Here is a 14571-nt window from a genome sequence, read left to right on the forward strand (position 1 = left end):
AGGAATTGCAGTTCGGTTCAGCATACATACTGTCAAGAGGATAAGAGCCTGGTCATACCCATCACTCACATGGATTGCCCTCTCATGGGTCTGAATCTGGCGCAAAATGCATGAATTAGTTCCTTTGATTTTTTAAAAATTATTTTAGTTCACCTTTTCAATTGGATTATAAAATAGGTACATAAAATGGAAAAGATAAAAAATACTTTTTGTTGAATTTTCTCATATTGAACACACCTAGTTACCCAGTGTTACCAGTGCCCCAGAACCTGGGTCCTCTTCCAGTTACTATCTATCCCTTCTTGTCTCTACAATGAACTAGCACCTATACACATGCTGCCTTATATCTATTTGGCATCATCTTTGTATTTTCTTTTACATTAATCCTCTATGTGGCCCAACTCCAAATATCTAATTTGAAACTTAAAGGTATTTTTAAAAAATGAACTTTAGGGGGGCGCCTGGGTGGCTCAGTCAGTTAAGCGTCCGACTTTAGCTCAGGTCATGATCTCACAGTCCGTGAGTTCGAGCCCCGCATCAGGCTCTGTGCTGACAGCTCAGAGCCTGGAGACTGCTTCGGATTCTGTGTCTCCCTCTCTCTCTGCCCCTCCCCTGCTCATGATCTGTCTCTCTCTGTCTCAAAAATAAATAAAAACATTAAAAATTTAAAAAGAAAATTTTAACAAGAGTTTTACACCAAAAACTAAAAAAAAAAAAAAATGATGAAAGAAATAGAGGAAGATATAAATAAATGGTGACATATACCATGGATAGAGAAATACATCATGGGTTGCAAGATTCGATATTATTAAGATATCACTTGTGCCCTATCAAAATCCTAACAGGTTTTTTTTTTAATAGAGAATGACAAGTTTATTTAAAAATCTATATGGAAAGGGGCACATGGGTGGCTCAGTCAGTTGAGCGTCCAACTTCGGCTCAGGTCATGATCTTGCAGTCTGTGGGTTTCAGCCCCATGTTGGGCTCTGTGCTGACAACTCGGAGCCTGGAGTCTGCTTCCAATTCTGTGCCCCCCCCCCATTCCCCGCCCCTTCCCCACTCATGCTCTTTCTCGCTCTGTATCTCTTTAGAGACATTTATTTTAATAAATAAATGTTAAAAAAATAAAAAAAAACTATATGGAAATGAAAGGAAACAAACCTGGAAAGCCAAACTAAGAAAACAAACTAAGTTTGTTAGTTGTTGGAAACAAACTAAGAAAAGCCAAAACAAACTTGGAAAAAGAAGAACAAAGCTGGAATAGTCATACTACCTGATTTCAAAGCCCACTATAAAACTATAGTAATTAAGACAGTGTGGTATAGTATAATTATAAGTAAGTAGATCAATGGAACAAAAGTCTGGAAATAGATCCATAAGTATTATAAACTGATATTTGACAAAGATACCAAGATAATTCAATGAGAGAAAAGATGGTTTTTTCAACAACTGGTGCTACAGCAATTTGATAAACAGGGGGAAAAAATGAATCCTGATGCTCACGTCATATTACACACACAAACGTAATTCAAGATGGACTATAGACCTGACGTAAAAACTAAAACTTTGAAACCTCTACAAGAAAACATACGAGAATATCTTCACAACTTTGAGATAGGCAGAGGATTCTTAAAGAGAAAATGGAAGACGTTAACCATAAAAGAAAAAAAATGATAAATTGTACTTCATCAAAGTTAAAAACTTTCATTCGTCAAAAGGCACCATTAATAAAATGAAAAAGTGAGCCACAGCCTGTGAAAAAATATTTGCAATACATAGATCTGTATGTATTTGTATCATACAGAGAATTTGTATCATGAGTATGTAAAAATCTCCAATAAACTAATAATTAAAAGACAACCCAGGGGCGCCTGGGTGGCGCAGTTGGTTAAGCGTCCGACTTCAGCCAGGTCACGATCTCGCGGTCCGTGAGTTCGAGCCCCGCGTAAGGCTCTGGGCTGATGGCTCGGAACCTGGAGCCTGTTTCCGATTCTGTGTCTCCCTCTCTCTCTGCCCCTCCCCCGTTCATGCTCTGTCTCTCTCTGTCCCAAAAATAAATAAAAACATTGAAAAAAAAAAAAAAGACAACCCAATATTTCGGATGGGCAAAACTCTTGAGTTGATACTTCACAAAAGATATACAAATGACCAATAAGCACATGAAAAAGCCTGCAGTATCATTAGTCATCAAGGAAATGTACATTAATACCATAATGAAATGTCATTTCAAATCCACTAGAATAACAAAATCAAAAACACTGATGACACCAAATTTTGACAAGTATGTGAAACAATCAGAACATTTGTACATTGTTAATGGGAGTATAAAATCATAAAACCACTTTGGAGAACTGTTATGCAATTTCTTATAATGTTAAATATACATTTATCCAATATATTATCCAATAATTCCACTCCTAGGTATTTGCCGAAGAAAAATGAAAGCTTATGTCCAGGAAAAGACCTTTACAATAATATTCATAGTAATTTTATTCACAATAACACAGAACTATAGGCAACCCAAATACACATACAGCTGAACAGATAAATTATGGTGTATCCATACAATGGAATATACTAGGTAATAAAGAAAAGTCAAAGAAAGATCTGAATGAAGTAGAGATATTGGAGTTATTAGACCTGGACTCCAAAATAACTATGAATAATATGTCCAAAACATTGGATGACAGATGAAAATTTTAATCAGAGAAGTAAAAACTGTAAAAAAAAAAAAAAAGAAACAAATTAGAACACAAATATACAATAGAAAGAATTAAAAGGAATAGTTCACTGTAAAAACTAAACTATTAAAATTGATAAAAACCATTTATGTTTAATAACAATAAGTCATCAGCAAGACTCTTTATGACAAAAAGAAAAGTAGAGAAAGCAAAAGTTACCAATACCAGGAATGAAAAAGAATATCACTACAGAGAGAGAGAAAAGAATATGCTGTTGATACATGCAACAGCATAAATATTACACGGAGCAACAAAAGCAAACAGAAGTGACCAATCGTATGATTTCTTTGACTAGAAAACTTTATGCATGGGTACAGAAATCAGAGAAGTGGATGCCTATAGGGGATTAGGATGGACTTAGTTATAGGAACTTGGAGAGACTTTCTGGGGAAATGGAAGTATTTGCATCTTGACTGGGGTAGTGGTTATATTGATGTATATATTTGTCAGAGCCATAGAATCTTATGTTTAAGATTTGTGCAATTCACTGTGTGTATCAATTTAAAAAAATTAATGGAAAGCAATGTTTTAGCAGAAGTTCAAAAGATATCTAAGACCAGAACTTGACTTTTGTAGGAGGATGTTTGTAACCATCCTACTTTTAAAATGAATTTATTTTTATTATGTTCTACATTAATATGGTTTTAAAAAAAAAAGCATTAAAAATAAACCCAGGAAAACAAAAAAAGAGAAACTGTAAAAGTTCTCACCCCCATTCTTTGTTCCCATCCTTCCAGTTTTCCTACTCTGTAAGGCGACTACTACCTTCCATTTCTTATAGATTCTTTCTCAAATTATGCAAAACACATGCCTGGAATGTTCACTGCCAGTGATGGAATTCAAGAAAACCTGGTGTTAGATATTAACTATCCTGTTGATAGTTGTGTAGCATTAGAACTATTATTAGAACTTATAGCATTAATTACTTGAAATGTTAACATTAGAACTGAAGGTTCTGTTTGATCAGGTCTTTGCCCAAACTGAGGTTGTCATGACTCTTCAAAGCACAATTTCTGGAGGATTTTCACATGCTGTCAGGCCTCCTTGTGTGGTCAGGTTAGAAATGCTCTTTTTGGCTAGAACTCTTGCTATTCCTAACTGCTGAAGCCATCGTTTCTCTTTAAAGGCACTGCAAGAAAACAAGACCAAAAAAAAAAATTGTAAGGAAGTCCAATCTTGTCCCTGTTTGTTGCTGAAATGATAGAAGTCTTAAGGTTCATTTTGTAACTGTGGCTAGTTTATCTTCTCACACAGATAGGTTATAAAATAGAAAGTTGGAATCTTTCTGAAACTGGTTCCTTGTGAAGCAGTGGAAGTGTTATTTTCCCAAGCAATACTAGAAATTTAGCACTCACACCTAGAATCAGAAAAACCAATCAATGTCATACAGAATTCTCTAGCTTGAACCTTTTTCTGTATCCCCAGGCATACTTATATAGATGATATATTCTCTGGTGTCTCCCTTCTCTTCCTTTTCCTCCACAACAGAAACATGTTATTTTTCATTGATAAGATATTAAATAGCCTTGGGGAGCCTGGGTGGGCTCAGTCAGTTAAGTGTCAGACTCTTGATTTTGGCTCAGGTCATGATCTCAGTGTCAAGGGTTCAGTCCTGTATCAGGCTCCGCGCTGAGTGTGCAGTCTGCTTAAGATTCTCTCTCTCTCCCTCTGCCTCTCTCCCCTGCTTGTACACTCTCTCTAAAATAAAAAAGAAAAATGCTTTTAATTCAAAAAATGATATTAAATAGGCTTTAACTGAAATGCAGTGAAATTTAATGTTTTATAGTAGCTATTCCTTGACTATATGCTAATAAGGACTTGTAGATTTGAATATCATTACTCCTACTTTGTAGGATATAAATGTGATTTACTTTATTTTTTTTAAGTTTACTTATCTATTTTGAGAAAGACAGACATAGTGCAAGTGGGGGAGGGGCAGCAAGAGAGGGAGACAGAAAATCCTAAGCAGGCTCCGCACCTCAGCATGGAGCTGGACATGGGGCTTGAACCCACAAAAACATGAGATCGTGACCTGAGCTGAAACCAAGAGTCACATACTTAACCAACTGAGCCACCCAGGCATCCCAAATGTGATTTACTTTAGAGGGGTCCTCTGAGGTTCTGTCCTTTTTGTCTTCCTCTCTCTCTGCACCCTCATCCTGGGAGGCCTTATTTACCAATTGCTTCAACTCACATATCCATGACTCCTAAATCCTGACTGACACTTCCAATTTCCATGTCTTTTATCTTCTTTCTAAACCTGCCCCCTTCAGTATCCTTGCTCTAATAACACAGTGACTTTGCTATCTCCTCACCATGTCTAACTCTAGAAATAAAACTCAATTCCTCCTTCTCTCTCTACTTCTACATCTAATTAGCAATCAAAGTTTGCAGATTGTTCCTCAGAAGTATCTGTATCTGTCATATTTGGCTTCTCTCCTCTTCCCTACTATTTCTGCTCTAGTCCAGGTCTTTATCATTCTTTGCTTCCTTTATTGAAGCCTCCTAACTCTACTGTAGGCCTTCCACAGCTTCAATAAGACTTCTTCCCAGTGACTCTAACACACATCTCCACCAGATACATCTTCCAGAATAAACACAAACTGATTATGTGACTTGTCTGATTAAAAAAAAAAAAAAAAAAAAAAGAACTTCCGTGATCTTCCTACCTACTTCCTAACAAGAAGCGCACTCTCCACTTGGGCACCCAAGACGCTTCTCCATGCAGATGCAGTCTACCTTGCTAGTTTCATCTTCAGCCGGTTTCTCCCTGTCCCCTAAAATGCCTTTTGCAGATCTGCTGACTTCTTTGAAAACTAAATTTCTCTCTTACCCTTTCATAAAGCAGTGCCCTTGACCATGTTGGCACCTGTACCTGGCTCCTTTTCTTTACCACCACCCTTTTTGTCTGGCAAAGTTCTTGAAATTTAAAGGGCTTCCACCAATTCTATCAGAAGCAATCTTGCATAAGATTACCTTAGTATTTCAAGTATTTGAACTCCATCCAAGTTTGCCTCATCCATCATTAATGTTCTGGATTAACTCCTTGCTTTACCTTTGCATGTTTGCATTCTGCCTAGCACTTCACTGGGACATAATAAGCACTTAAGAATGTTTTAAAAGCGCATCTTTTGATTTCTAATGTACATCTATTGATAAAACTAATCAGTGCTTCCTTTCTTATGTTTACAGCATGATTTTAAGATAACTATATAATTTTTTTTAACGTTTTTATTTATTTTTGAGACAGAGAGAGGCAGAGCATGAACGGGGGAGGGTCAGAGAAAGAGGGAGACACAGAATCGGAAGCAGGCTCCAGGCTCTGGGCCATCATCAGCCCAGAGCCCGATGTGGGGCTCGAACTCACGGACCATAAGATCGTGACCTGAGCTGAAGTCGGACGCTTAACTAACTGACTGAGCCACCCAGGTGCCCCAACTATATAATTTTTTAATGTTTATTTATTTTGAGAGAGAGAGTGCTCTTGCGCATATGCATGCACAGAGGAGGAGCAGAGAGAGAAGGAGAGAGAATCCCAAGCAGACTCCTCACTGTCAACAAAGAGCCCAACGTGGGGCTTGAGCTCACCAACCACGAGTTCATGACCCAAGCCGAAATCAAGAGTCTGATGCTTACCCAATTGAGCCACCCAGGCACCCCAATGTTTTTAATTAATAATTTTCTTGGGTATTTTTCTAGAATTTTAGATTATCTCTTATACATTCTAGTCAGAGATAGCTCATGAATTATGAAAATTAAAGTTGTTAAGCAGTTAGTTTAATTGTGCTGTTCCAAATTTTGCCAGTTTTATAGCCCAATTACTCTGACCACTAGGTGGCAACAGCTTAGCTGAAATAAAGTAGAGTGGAAATAAAAACAAATACTGAAAGGCAACTGAAACAATCTAGCCTTGTTTTTTTTTTCTTTCCTTTTCATTATATTGAGTAAGGGGGAAAACCACTCATAAATCTATATTCTACTGTAATATTAGAACGCAAAAAAAAACCACATAAGTAATGGATGGGACCTGAGATCTGATCAGAGTTGTGTTTTCAGTGAAATCTGATGACCAATATGTCAAATTTTATCTTATGAAATGAATGTGCCTGAAAAGTCCACTCCTGATACACTGGTTTTTGTCTTTAAATGTGACAATGGATTACTTTTTAAGCTGACCTTAAATATTAATGTCAACTCTATCACCCTGTCCAATATAGATCTTTCCCAACCAATATATCTTGCCCAGTAAGTCAGCTGAAGTCTTTATGGTTCAGTCTGTTATTCACTTGTTCCTTTCTTTCCTTCCACTTTCATTACCATCCAGTCTTCCATGACACTTTTGATGTGTCTCTCCCCCATTTCAAGTCTCTCCCTTCTCCCTTTAATTATTAACAATTTCTTATTAGTTAAAAAAAGAGTCAAGGGGCCTTGTTATTTTTATTTTATTTTTAGAGAGAAAGAACATGTGAGTGGGGGATGGGATAGAGGGAAGGAGAGAGAGAGAGAATGAGAGAGAGAGACAGAGAGAGAGACACAGAGAGAGAGAGAGACAGAGAGAGAACCTCAAGCAGGCTCCATGCTTAGGGCGGAGCCCAATGCAGGGCTCACTCCCTGGGATCATGACCTGAGACAAAATTAAGAGTTGGACACTCAACCAACGGAGCCACCCAGGTGCCTCAGACCTTGTTATTTGATACAACTCTTTCTGCTGTCTCTTTTCTTTCTGAAAGCCTGAGGAGTAAAATGATTTTTACTACACAGATACTACACAGATTGGATTGGCCAGTAAAATCAGTTCATTTTGTCCTAGACACAAGGCTAAGATGAGGTCCTTGAAGCTGGATACTGATGCATTCGTACAACCTGTATTACATTATATGGCATGGTAGGACTTCATGGACCACTTCCTGCCCTAGAGCGGCCCTATTAAAGGTTTGTCCTTATGTATTTAAAGAGAAAACATTACCTGGCCACGGCTAAGCAGTAGATGGCATTCTCCCTTGGAGTCCTACCACTGTGCTCTGAGAAGCACGCAAAGGACGATTTGAGTAAAAAGTCAGCACTGGGTGTTGCATAGTAAAAAGATGGGTGTGAATAGCCCACTCTTGAAACTGGAGGGAGGGGGATTTGAGGGAGATATGTATTTTTTATGAACTTTTCTTTTTTCTTAGCTGCAGCAGTAATTTTTTTCTGATTTTGTTGTTGCTGTCTTTGTAATTTAAAGAACGTATTTGCATCTACAGGTGGAGGTAATTTCAAGGTTTGTCGTCTTGTGATCTGCTGTGAAATTGCCAAAGGATTGACAGGTTTCTTGCTTGCAGTTTCTTCCTTGAGAGGTGGTAGCTTACTCACAGTGCTTTGTGAGTCCTTGTTCTGAGCCTTATGCCAGCCCTTGGAGGTCATTTGTGGTGTGGTGAAACCATCCACTATCACAGTGTCTCCAACTTTTGCCCCAAGGACCCTTGCGCCGCAAAGCTGGCTTTTATTAAGGTTGTGACTCTGAGTTTTGAGGACCCATTGTTTTATTTTAATATAAATCCTCATGGGAACTGATATTTTCGGAAAAGAAACCGTGGACCACATTTTGCTCAATAAATACAATACACAGTCTTTATGCTTGTGTTTAAATGCGATGGTCAGGGGGATTTGCCCCGCTGCGTTTTTACATTCCAGGCACAGCACGCTGCAGTTGACAAAGGCCTTCAGAATCAACAGTTGGCCCGCTTCTGCAGCTGCATGAATGGGGCATTTAGAGACATCTGCATGAAGGGCTTCATGGCACCATGCTCGATAGGGGTGAACACCAACAGCCTCATCGGGCCGCACGCCCTGCTTCAGGGCCCATTCAGTGAGCTCGATGTACCCATAGAAGGCAGCGATGAACAGGGCTACCTTTTTCTGATACCTGAATGAATGAAACAAGTGGGAGTGAGTGTTTAGTAAGTCAGCAAACTGATAATGTAGTTACAAAACATACTAGTTAAGGTATTTATTTCTTCTTAACTTTTACATAGAATGTTCTCAGGAAAGGTGTATGGTAATATATAGCTTGAACTGCACAGATCCTGCTTGTATAGATTATCCCATTATGCACAGGCAAATAATTCAAAGTGGGCTCCTTGGAGTGGTTTTCTTTTTTATGAAACTCAAAGTCCCAGTGAAAACAGTAACCTTTATGTTAATTGGGAAAGTACTGGAAGAAATCCAGCACATTTTAGAAATACGGATTTCTATGTTTGTTTTGTCTTTTCTACCATCAGCCCTTATTTTCTGGCTTCTCAAAGTCTCTACTGCTATTCAGATCTAAACCACTATGTTGCACTCCCACCAGCACCAGTGCCATAGTCTCCTAACTGTCTCCCACCTCCTTGTATTTCCCTACGGGCTTTTCCTCACACAGCGCTCAGTGACCTTTTTATTCCCGAAACGGGAGATAGTTTATCCTCTGTTCCGAACCTTCCAATAGCATCCCATTGCAATTGAAATCCTAACTCCTCACCTTGACCTACAAGGCCTCTTACAATCAGGCCCCTGCCCCGCTCTCCTGCCCCACTTTCCACAACCCCCTTTCCTGTCACTGTCCTAGAGCCACACTGGCCTTCCTACTATCCCTCCAATACCCCATAAAGCGTAAGTCGAATGACTGGTGGGGGCTGTTCAGAGAAATAAGAATTAGGGAGGCAAACCTAGACAGAGTCCACTAAGTATTGTCCAGGATATACTTGGGCAGGGCTATCGGACCCCATTATAGAGATGGAGGCAAGCTTGCCTGGCATCATCCAAAACCACCTACATCCAAAACCAACTGACCCTCCTGTCTCTGATTACATGCTCACCACACCATCTTTTGATGTGTATGCGGCTTCCTGTATAATTTTCCTGTACGAGGAGATGACCTTCTCAGAACATGTGGGTCTCCAGGACCCACAGTTAGATTATAACTAATTAGAGTTATGCCTTAATACAGTGGCATTTTGGTTCACACATCGTTTTTTTTCCCCAAAATTCATTAGTGCAAATCAGCATCTGTGAATGTGATCAGTTTTCTTATTTTGGGGAGAAGAGTCCCTCTTGGATGGACTAACTGGCCTTCATATTGTTACCTAGACTAACTGATTCTATCTTCTAAATGTATCTTTTCATAGTCGAGTTTTCTTAGCCACACCTCTGCTGTCATAAGCTTCGTTCAGGCCACTGTTACCTCTTGACTATCTCCCTGTCCCCTGCCTGCCTCTATTCCTCACACTGCAACCAGAGCAATGTTCTAAAATGCAGGTCTCATCATGGCTTTTCTCTACCTTCAATGTCTCACCAGCACTTAAAAGATAAAGCCCAAGTTCCTTCACATTCCTACAGGTGCCTGCAAGAGCTGGCCTCTCCTTATCCTTCTAGCCTCCAGCCACTAGCTCCCTCTCACTTCATGACCTACCATGTGGAACTTGTTTCAGTTCTTTGAAGCTATTCTCTTGCCCCCTGGGACTTTGTTCATGTGGCTCCATCAATTTTGGAATATCTTTTTTTTTTTTTCCTCCCTTCCATTTGCCTAAGTATCAGCCCTTCAGACCTCAGTTGCCTTTCTCAGGATGCTTTACCTGATCCCCTAAGTCTAGTTAGTTGCCCACTGTATACATTCCCAATCCAATATCATGGATCATGACTGTATCCATGCCATGACACTTTCATACTGAATGGTGACAGCAACAGCACGTAGCAATTATGTCCCGCTTTCCATGTGCCAACCAGCCCTCTAAATTCCGATGATTTAGTCACACAATCTCTGAAACAGTTCTGTGAGACAGATGCAATTATTACTCCCTTTTCCTCAAGGAAGAAACAAGTACAGGATGACTGTATAACTTGCCCAAGTTTACACACTAAACACTTGGGGAGTAGGGCTATGAACCTAGGCAGAAGGGCCTTGGAGTTTGTGTCCCTAATCATTTTGCAATTCTGCTTCTCCAGGAATTGGTGACTTGTTTCTTGGAAGGCAGTTATGCTCACCACTATACCACCAACGCACACTGTTACTTGTTTTTTTGTTTCCTTTACTGGATTGTAAGGTTGAAGGCAGGGACCGTATCTTGTTTATTGGTATATTCCTAGGATCATGTGTGGTATATGCTCAATAGATAATTGCTGATTGGGTGACAGAATAAAAGGAGCTTTTTAGCCTGATCATGTATATTCTCTGAGCTGATAGGTCTTTTTTTCTCTTTTTCCCCTCCTCTCCTGTGTGCCTTTGTCTATCCGGTTCCTGTGTGTGTGTGTGTGTGTGTGTGTGTGTGTGTGTGTGTGTGTGTGTTTCAGCATGATGAGAACTACAGATAGTGTGGGCAGGGAGATTGCAGTCTGGGAACCCATCACCAGAGCCAATAAGGCCTGGAACTGAGTGAGCCTGTGGGCCCAGCTGGGTCAGCTGAGCCATGTGCATGGGTGTACATTGGGGGCAGGGTCTAAAGCAGGCACACAGCCACACCCCCCACTGCTCACCCTCCTCAGATTTTACTTAAGGATTAAGTCAAGTGGAATGGTTAAGCATCTGAGCATTAGAATTAAATTGTTAGGATTCGGTATCTAGTTGTGCCCTGGCTAGCTGTGTGACATTGGTGATAAAAGAGTATCTACCTCATAAAATTGTTCTAAGTATAAAATTAGGTAATACATGTAACACGGTGTCTTGTTACAAAGTACTCAATAAATATGCACTATTAAAGTAACAATGCAATACAGCATTTCTTCAGATTTAGAACATGAAAAAAGGGAAGTATCACTATCTCTGAATAGAAATTAATTCAGAATATTGAATATTATATACAATCGCAGAAGCTGTTTTCTATTCTGTCACTTCTTAGAGCCCTTAGAGCTCTTGCTGGGTGTGTGGGCTTCTGTAAAGCATGATTGAATCACCAGGAGGGGTCCCTGTCCTAAAATACCATTGAATTAAAACCTAAAGAGTAATGCAACTTACATGTATGAGAAGCTGCTGACTGCAGAGATACATTAAAATGACCACCTGCTTCTCTGAGCCTACCATCCACTGCCCCAGTCACACGTGTTCATGTATGGCAGAAGTATGAAGGCTTGTATTAAAAGCAGTTTGAAAAATTCCTTGGGAGCTTAGGGAGAGGCAGCCAATGTTTCAGCCAATCAGTTAGCAATCAGTGCTTTTTAGGATAATTGAATATGAGGGTGGCAAGGTACTTACTCTGACGGGCTTTCAAAGTGCTGTTAAAAGTCTGATTTCCAAACCAAACTGACATCACTTATTTAAATAGTTAGTGTTTCCTGAGGAAAGTCTACCTGAATTGCAATCCATCACCAAAGGCAGTCAGCCTTGGTGACATCCCTGCTATCTTTTTCCAGCAAATATCTCAATAATAATTTCAGGTTAATTCATGCTAAGTGGAATTAGCATGGTGTGGCACGCCAGCTGTAGAGTGAATTGATGGCTCAAGGTCCTATGGAAGTTCAGTAAAAATTACTTAATTTAGCATTTGTCTTATCTCCATACTTGAGTACTGGTCCTTCATTTGATAAATAGCGTTGGACTTTAAGTTTTTGTCCCAGAAGACAACCCATCAGAAATTCCTTCCATCCATCCCAGACGTCCAAACGAAGTGTTGTGCCTGTGGATCAAGAGAGGCAGTTAATCATCCCAGTCTATCACTGTGGTTTGGAAATCCATAAAACTTCTAAGGATAGCTTTCTTCAACAGAGGCACAAGCTAGATGCAAATCGAAAAGTAACCTTGGACTAAGTAGACAGGGATGCTATTTTTAGCTTAGGCCTGCAGTCACTTGGAAAAGCCATTTAACTTCTGTGCACTTCCGTTTTCCCAGCTGCACAGCAATTGCATATAAGCTGCAATACTTTTTTGCACCTATCTTAAAATAGTCCTGTGGACATTGATTCCGTGCTGACATATACATCACCATGTAGGGGCGCCTGGATGGCTCAATCGGTTAAGCATCTATCTTTGGCTCAGGTCATGATCTCACGTTCGTGAGTTCTAGCCCTACATTGGACTCTGTGCTAACAGCTCAGAGTCTGGAGCCTGCTTCGGATACTGTGTCCCCCTTTCTCTCTGCCCCTCCCCTGCTTATACTCTTTCTCTCTCTCTCAAAAATAAATAAACATTAAAAAAATTTATACATCACCATGTCAACTGAAGCCAGTATGTTGGAAAAGGAAACTGAAGAAACTGTGACAGGACTAATGGGCTTTTGGGGCCGTTAGCTTACAAGCGGGCTGTGGGTGGAGTTGAATGATCCTTTTGTTTTATCCTTCACAAAATAGATATTCTGTATTATGAACATGAAAGTAATGTGTTCATTGCCACTGGAGAATTTTTTTTTTTTTTAATGGGGAAAGAGAGGAAGTACAAGTAGGGGAGAAGGGCAGAGGAAGAGAGAGAGAGAATCCCAAGCAGGCTCCACATTCAGCATGCAGCCTGATCCCAAGACTCTGGGATTATGACCTGAGCTGAAATCAAGAGTCACACACTCAACTGACTGAGCCACCCAGGCATCCTGCTGCTGGAGAATTTGTCACTTGCTCCTCAAAAGTCTACCCTCTCCTGGTCTACGCTAGGTAGCACCTCATACCCTTTGTCTTTCAGGCTGGTGTTTTTTAGGAATCTTCTTTCCTCAGCCTTCTTTTCTTTCTCTACACATTCCCCCGGGATAAAACCCAATCTCCTTCCTGTCTGGCTCACTCGCTCTGTCCCAGCCACTCTGACCTTTCACCTGTCCTTCAGACACACTACGTCTACTCCCATCTCAAGACCTGAAGACTTGTAATTTCTTTTGCTTCAAAGGGTCTTCATCCAGCTTTTCACAGGATAGTGTCCCTATTCAGTTTTTAGTTCAAGCATCATGTCCTCACAAAGGACCCTCTTGGCCACCACTGCCCCCTGCCCCCTGCCCCCCAACTCCGTTAGTCTTTATCCTATGACTTTATTTTAACTTCTTCATAGCTCCTATCATCAGTACTTTAAATCATTTTTCTTGTTTGGACTTTTTTGTTTTTCATGTCCTCACTAAAAAGAAAGTTCCTTCAAGACTTGCCACATAGCCTGGCACTTAATAAGTGCTCACTGAATATTGGCTGACTAAGGCAATCTCAGTGATGCTATTGGCTTCACTGACCACCCACATGGCGTTCATTCCAAAGTCCAAATCTCCACACCAGGCCTCTGCTTCAGCTCCAGAGTCCCCCTACTGGGGACACAGGCATCTAAGAGAGTGCACTATAAACCCATCGTTCTGAAAGACCACTCATCTTTCCTCAACCTACTCTTCCTCCTGTGTTGTGTCTCAGTTTGTGGCACCACTGTCTTCCTTGTTACCTCCCTCAGCTAGACATTGAGGAGTTACTCTTTGTCCTTCCCTTTTTCTCATGCACAATAGCTAAGGCCTGAAAAGTTTATCTCATAAAAGTTTAAGAACCATTTCCTTGCCTCCGTCTCCCCGGCTCCACCCTATTTCAGGCCTAGATGATCTTTCACCTAAATCTACCTCCGGAAGCTCCCACCAGCCTCCTCATCCCTTTATTCAGGTCTCTGCTCAACTGTCATCTCCTCTTCTAGCTAACCATCTAATAGCCTCCCCCCCCCCATGCTACCACATGACTCCCTATTCCCATATCCTGTTTTCCTTTTACTAAGAAGTTCTCATTTCTATTTAAAATTTGCTCTTTTTCTGTTTACTCAGTGCTGCTTGCCTTTCCCACTGAACTGCAAGCTTCAAGATGCTAGGAATCTTGCCACTGTTGCTCACAGCTCTATGTTCACTTTCCTTGGTGGTGCCTGGCTCATGGTGGATGATCAGTA

General features: G+C 40.4%; 1 protein-coding gene across 1 annotated transcript in view; it reads right to left on the reverse strand.

The window, feature by feature from the left end:
• Positions 1 to 3704: 3704 nt before the first annotated feature.
• ANKUB1 (ankyrin repeat and ubiquitin domain containing 1) overlaps positions 3705 to 14571 on the reverse strand; it is a 29513-nt gene continuing 18646 nt past the window's right edge. Inside the window, exons 4-6 of the mRNA XM_040480472.1 lie at positions 12253 to 12367; positions 7708 to 8646; positions 3705 to 3870 (exon numbers count right to left, since the gene is read on the reverse strand). Coding sequence (XP_040336406.1) covers positions 3741 to 3870; positions 7708 to 8646; positions 12253 to 12367 — 1184 coding nt within the window. The 3' untranslated portion in view covers positions 3705 to 3740. The remainder of the gene's footprint in view (positions 3871 to 7707; positions 8647 to 12252; positions 12368 to 14571) is intronic.

The sequence above is a fragment of the Herpailurus yagouaroundi genome, unplaced genomic scaffold (genome assembly GCF_014898765.1).
Source record: "Herpailurus yagouaroundi ecotype Mexico unplaced genomic scaffold, PumYag 159, whole genome shotgun sequence".
NCBI lineage: Eukaryota > Metazoa > Chordata > Mammalia > Carnivora > Felidae > Herpailurus > Herpailurus yagouaroundi.